Genomic DNA, 6202 nt, shown 5'->3' with positions numbered 1-6202 from the left:
TTCTCTGTGGGAGCTCCCACCCTCTGGAATGAACTACCCCCAGAGATCAGGTGATCCCTGATCTCCCTTCCTTCCGCCGCGCCCTTAAGACATGGTTATTCCAGCTTGCGGGACTGGCCTAGGGGAAACTTTTAGAGGGGGTTTTAATTATAATTTTAATTAGACCAATTACTAATATTTCCCTTTTAATTAACTTTTTAAATTTGTAGTGTGATTTTTGTATTTTTATCCGGTTGTCAGCCGCCCTGAGTCCGCAAGGAGAAGGGCGAGATATAAATCTAAAAAATAAATAAATAAATAAATAAAATAACCTAGTGCTTTGTTCCCAGCTGTTTTTTGCTGTTTCTAGGCATCTTGCCAAATTCTGAGTCAATACAGTTGTAGTTTCCTGTAACCCTCCACTAGGTGTCACTGTTCATTTCCCAACTTTAAAAAAACAAACAAACAAAGAGTTATTTTTGTTCTTCTTTATATATATATATAAAGGTTAGAAGGCTTTCCCTGAATAGAATGGAATGACTGCCATCGTTCCAGAATCGCCAATGCACCCTTCTTTTCTTTGCCCCCTCTCCAGGGCAACTTAGACCCATTTAGGGTCCCCTGGCAGGGAGAAATTAGCCATGGGGGTGCAGTGATCCGTAATCCCGCAACCGGGTGCTACCATGCAAAACCTTAAGTCCTTGACTCCCTCTTCTTTGTGGCAGCCCCTGATATATTGGAACACTGCTATCATGTCATTCCTTGTCCTTCTCTTCATTAAACTAGACATACCCAATTCCAGCAACCATTCTTTGTATGTTTTAGCCTCCAGTCCCCTAATCATCTTTTTTGCTCATCTCTGCACTGTTTCTAGAGTCTCAACATCTTTTTTATATCATGCAGACCAAAACTGGATGCAGTATTCCAAGTGTGGCCTTATCAAGGCATTGGGAAGTGGTATTAACACTTCACGTGATCTTGATTCTATCCCTCTGTTACTGCAGCCTAGCACTGTGTTGGCTTTTTTGGCTGCTCCAGCATATGGTTGTTTCATATTTAAGTGATTGTCCACTTGTGGTTTCTGTAGTCTACTCTCTTGGAATATTAGAGAAAAGTAGTGGAATTGGACACTGTTGTGATAGAATCTATTTTAATCATTTCTAAAATGTATTTGTCATATACTAAATTTAAAAACAGAGTAAATATTTAAAAATGCAAATATCAGAAAAGTAAAACCATAAATGAAATTCAGAATGTACGATTAAAATCTTTGTACATAGGTATCATTCTGGTAAAACTGGAGTTGAAAAAAAATGATACAAATGCCCAGTGATAAAGACAGCCTTTTATAGTGTTGGGGAGGAGTCACATATTTGGTTTTACTTCTGATTGCTCAGTTCTGCAAAGGAAGCTCCTCTAGCTTTTCAGATATACACCTATTTCCTAAGATGATGGCCATCACAGAACCCATTAAGTCTTGTTTGTGCTTTTAATCAAATACTCCAATTTCTGAAGTTCTTTTTTTTTCTTTCAGATTCTTGCTTATTTGAGGAATGTCCACTTCAACAACAGTGCTGGAGATGAAATCTCCTTTTCAGAAAATGGAATGGGATCTGCTCGTTATGATCTCCTCAATTGGATTCTCCACCCCAATCTATCTTTTGTCCCACAGAAAATTGGCCAAATAGATCTTGGGGGTCCCCCAGGCCAGGATTTCACCATTAACTCTGATGCAATCATCTTTGCCACAAAGGTGAGTTGGAAGGAAATATTGTAAGTTCAGGGAGAGATTCATACTTTTCTGGGGGTGCAGAATATCCTTCTAACTTGATCAATACTTTCAGAAATAGACTGGGATCTGCTTGTTATGATCTCCTGAATTGGGTTGAGTTGAGTTCCAGCTCAATGCCACAAGCCTTTCTTTCAAGGTTGAGGTCCCAGTTCCCATCTCCAACATCCATTGGTGGGTTGGCAGTGCCACCGATCTGAATCACCCAGGAGGGGTTCCTGGTTTATGGTACACCATAGTGAAGATAAACTATTGAAGATATTTTGAAGATGAAAATAGGAACATAGAAACATTTTTTTAAAAAAAGCATTCTCATTGCTTAAACCATATCAAATATTTTTTTTTTCTTTTTTAGAAGGTGCCCTTTGCCAGGTGTGGCATGAAGAGGTGCCATGCAGGAGAGAGGAGAAGAGTTCCAGAAGGCAAGGAGGTTTGCTGCTACCAATGTGACCCTTGTCCAGATGGGACCATTTCTAATCGGACAGGTAGACTTCAAATGTAGATCTTCCACAATCAAACATTCAGTAAATGATAACATTGACCTTTCTGGTCATTCAGTATTCATATTTTTTCAGCCGAACCTCTCAGTTTCTGAATCTAAACTGCCTTCATCAACAAGATACTTTTTCTGCTTCACATCAATTTAATGCTGGGTAGTTTCAAAGCATGTTTTTATTTAGCCTTTTTATCATCAGGAAAACTGATTATCAATCATTTCCTGAAGGAGTGGGGTGTGAAGGTTACATGTGGAATACTGCATCCAGTTTGGGTCACCATGATGTAAAAAAGATGTTGAGACTCTAGAAAGAGTACAGAGAAGAGCAACAAAGAGGATCAGGGGACTGGAGGCTAAAACATATAATTTCTGGAATTGAGTATGTCTAGTTTAATGAAAAGAGGGAGTCAAGCTATTCTCCAAAGGACCTGAGGACAGGACAAGAAGCAACGGATGGAAACTAATCAAGGGGAGAGGCAACCTAGAACTAAGGAGAAATTTCCTGACAGTTAAAACAATTAACAGTTAGAACAACCTGCCTCCAGAAGTTGTGAATGCTGCAACACTGGAAGTTTTTTAAGAAGAGAACATTTATCTGAAATGGTATAGGGTTTCCTGCCTGAGCAGAGACCTCCAAGGTCCCTTCCAACTGTGTGTCTATTCTATTCTATTCTATTCTATTCTATTCTATTCTATTCTATTCTATTCTATTCTTATTCTGTAAGATGTGCTTTTTCTGTCAGCACTATTGATTTCCCATGAAATTGATAGACCTGTAGGAGATCCTTTTATCTATGTTTCCTAACCCTTCCCTGAAAAAAAATATCTGAATATGTGGATTTGACAGGGCAGACAGGTTCTGTCAGAGACCTATTGTGACTCTGATTCTTTATTTTCTCCCTCGTATAATCAATATCCCCTAAAACACTTTTGATCAGAAAAAGAGACTTTTCACAACATTCAGTATACATTTTTATATCCTCCTCTTTCTCAATTTGTGATCTTCTCAGCACACACCAATTTACAGACACACAAAATAGCAGAATACATGCTGGACTAATGTATAAGCCTTTTGGTGTTCCAGTATAAAGTGTGTGAATGCATGTTCCAGAGGAGGTTGACAATCTTTCTGACATTGAAAGCCACAGTAGTCATGGAAGTGTCCAATCACTGCAGAGGGCCTTATTTCTTTGGTGAATTGATCACGCCATCAGAAGGAAAACAGATCCTTCTCTCGGGCTAACCTAACCCAAGGGTCATCATGAATGAAGGATAGTTTACCCATTTGTATATCTCATAAAGTGCCCAGTGAGTCATTCTATCAGTAAATTTGTGGATTGGCCCCAACAGAAAGGTGACCTTCATATCACCTCTTACCACATATAGCAGATGCCCATAAATCCTTTGACAAAGGCTCTTGATTTCAGATGCAGCTCACTGTGAACCTTGCCCAGAAGATCAATATCCCAACAAAGACAAAGACTACTGCATTGCTAAGAAGTTCCACTTCCTTACCTATCAAGATACCCTGGGATGCACTTTGGCTTCTCTAGCTCTTTTCCTTTCTTTGACTACATCTGCAATCCTGGTGATTTTCCTTAAACATCACAACACACCAATTGTCAAGGCCAACAACCGAGATCTCACCTACATCCTCCTGGTTTCCCTCCTGCTCTGCTTCCTCTGCTCCTTCCTCTTCATTGGTCAGCCTGACAAGTTCACCTGTCTCTTCCGACAAACTGCTTTTGCCGTTCTCTTTTCCCTTGCAGTTTCCTCTGTGTTGGCAAAAACTGTCATGGTGGTTCTGGCCTTCATGGCTACAAAACCAGGGAACAAGACAAGAAAACTCTTAGGAAAACCACTGACCAACCTCATTGTCTCAGCTTGTCCCCTGGTCCAAGCAGTTCTTTGTGCCATCTGGCTGGCAACCTGTCCCCCATTTCCCAACTTGGACTTCTATTCTTTGGTAGGAGAGACCATCTTGGAATGTAAAGAAGGCTCAGCTTTGATGTTTTATGCTGTCCTGGCCTACCTTGGTTTCCTGGCTCTCATCAGTTTTACAGTGGCCTTTTTGGCTAGAAAATTGCCTGATAGCTTTAATGAAGCCAGTTTCATTACATTTAGCATGCTGGTCTTTTGCAGTGTTTGGATCACCTTCCTCCCCACTTACCTGAGCACAAAAGGGAAGTCCATGGTTGCTGTGGAGATCTTCTCCATTTTGGCCTCTGGGGCTGGTCTCTTGGCCTGTATTTTTTCCCCAAAATGCTACATTATCTTATTTAGGCCCCATTTGAATTGTAGAGAAGATATAATGAGACACAAGAATCTCTGATTTACGTGTGATTGGGAATTTTTTTTTTTACTTTGGTCATTTTGAAATTTGATTTTTTAAAAATCATAAAATGGGAGAGGACTACTTGTATTAAATAACTGAAAATCAAATTATGTGCCTATCAACAAAATAACTATTAATCAACAACAATCATCATCATCTTCTTCTTCTTCTTGTGCCATATCCATTATTAGACGTTGGCAATCATGTTGGCAATCCTGTTTTTATTAGCAGCCGCACAAAAAAGTGCTGCTGAGTTTTGTCCAAACCAGTCCCTTAGATTTTGAAGCCACGATGTTCTTCTTCTGCCTGGACCTTGTTTGCCTTCAATCTTTCCCTGGAGGATTAAATGGAGTATGCCGTATTTTTCTGGGTGTCGCATCACATGTCCAAAATATTCTAATTTTCATTTTTTAATTGTTTTTATGATTTCCCTTGGCTTTCCCAGGTGGCTTATCACCTCCTCATTTCTGATTTTGTCAACCCAGCTTATATGTAACAGCCTCCTGTAAATCCTCATTTTAAATGCTTCTAGTCTCTTCAGGTGGCCTTCTGTCAGAGACCAAGTCTCTACTCCATAGAGCAGGATAGAAAAAATATAGCATCTGACAAGCCTGATTTTCAGTCTTAGGCTTATGTCGTGACTGCAGAAGACCTTTTTCATTTTGAAGAATGCTGTTCGAGCTTTTTCTATCCTTGTCTTTACTTCAATGGTCATGTCCCAGCTTTCATGTAAATTGGAACTGAGGTGTGTGATCCTTTCAACTTTTTCTAGTGGTATTCCTTCTGAATTTATTGGTGATAAATTAACGGGTTGTTTGCTGATGACCATGATCTTGGTTTTTGAGGTGTTAAGCTTCAAGTCTACTCAACAATCATCTACCATTTTATTTCTTATTAATTCCATTTTTCCCCACCAAGGCACCAGTGATCTATTTGGGGATATACAATATTAAAGATATGTGGATGTAGTTTGCAACAAGACAGTTTCCCACTTTATTTTCATTAAAAGAGTCTTTAAAAATATGTTGGATTGTGTTCACCCTCAATGTTTTTAAATACCCTCAGTGTTTTTAAGCAAATATTTCCATAGATCACCAGCAGCAAGAACAATGGACAGTTACAGGAAGTCCTTGACTTATAACCACAACTGAGACTGGAATCTTGGTCACTGAGCAAAACTTATTTTCCCCATCCATCTAGGCTGCCCTACATGGTGGCACTTAGTTACAGCACTGGGTCTGGGCCTGAAGTAGAGACCCAACCAGTTGCCACCAACCCCAGGCCTCTATGAGACCCCTTTTTGACCAGAAATCCAATGTTTCTATTAACAGTTCTGAGCAAGCATATGTGCCAATGGCTTTACAGGCCCTCAAGGCCCTGGAAAATTCCTTGGGAAACACCCAATTTCCCTAGGATGACACCCAATATTCTTGGAAGACTTCTAAAGGCAGTGGATGTATTTCTGTATTTCTTTCTCTTATCTAAAGTGAGCCAGTTTGTCTGGGTGGAGTGTGCCAGTGCTTCTGGTTGGAGAAGTGGACAATGTAACAAGCATATAAATATGAGTGTCAAAATGTGCTAAAAATTCTCACTTGCTAAGTGG

The 6202-nt window shown here is 39.8% G+C and overlaps 1 protein-coding gene across 1 annotated transcript in view; it reads left to right on the top strand.

Moving 5' to 3' along the window:
- The window catches only part of LOC114922591 (vomeronasal type-2 receptor 26-like), an 11412-nt gene extending 6816 nt beyond the window's left edge, over positions 1 to 4596 (top strand). The window contains exon 6 of the mRNA XM_029284224.1: positions 3692 to 4596. Coding sequence (XP_029140057.1) covers positions 3692 to 4596 — 905 coding nt within the window. The remainder of the gene's footprint in view (positions 1 to 3691) is intronic.
- Positions 4597 to 6202: the final 1606 nt, after the last annotated feature.

Source organism: Protobothrops mucrosquamatus, unplaced genomic scaffold, assembly GCF_001527695.2.
Source record: "Protobothrops mucrosquamatus isolate PMUCROS unplaced genomic scaffold, P.Mucros_1.0 scaffold445, whole genome shotgun sequence".
NCBI lineage: Eukaryota > Metazoa > Chordata > Lepidosauria > Squamata > Viperidae > Protobothrops > Protobothrops mucrosquamatus.
Note: the sequence above shows the minus strand (reverse complement) of the source record. Positions and strands in the feature narration are given on the sequence as shown.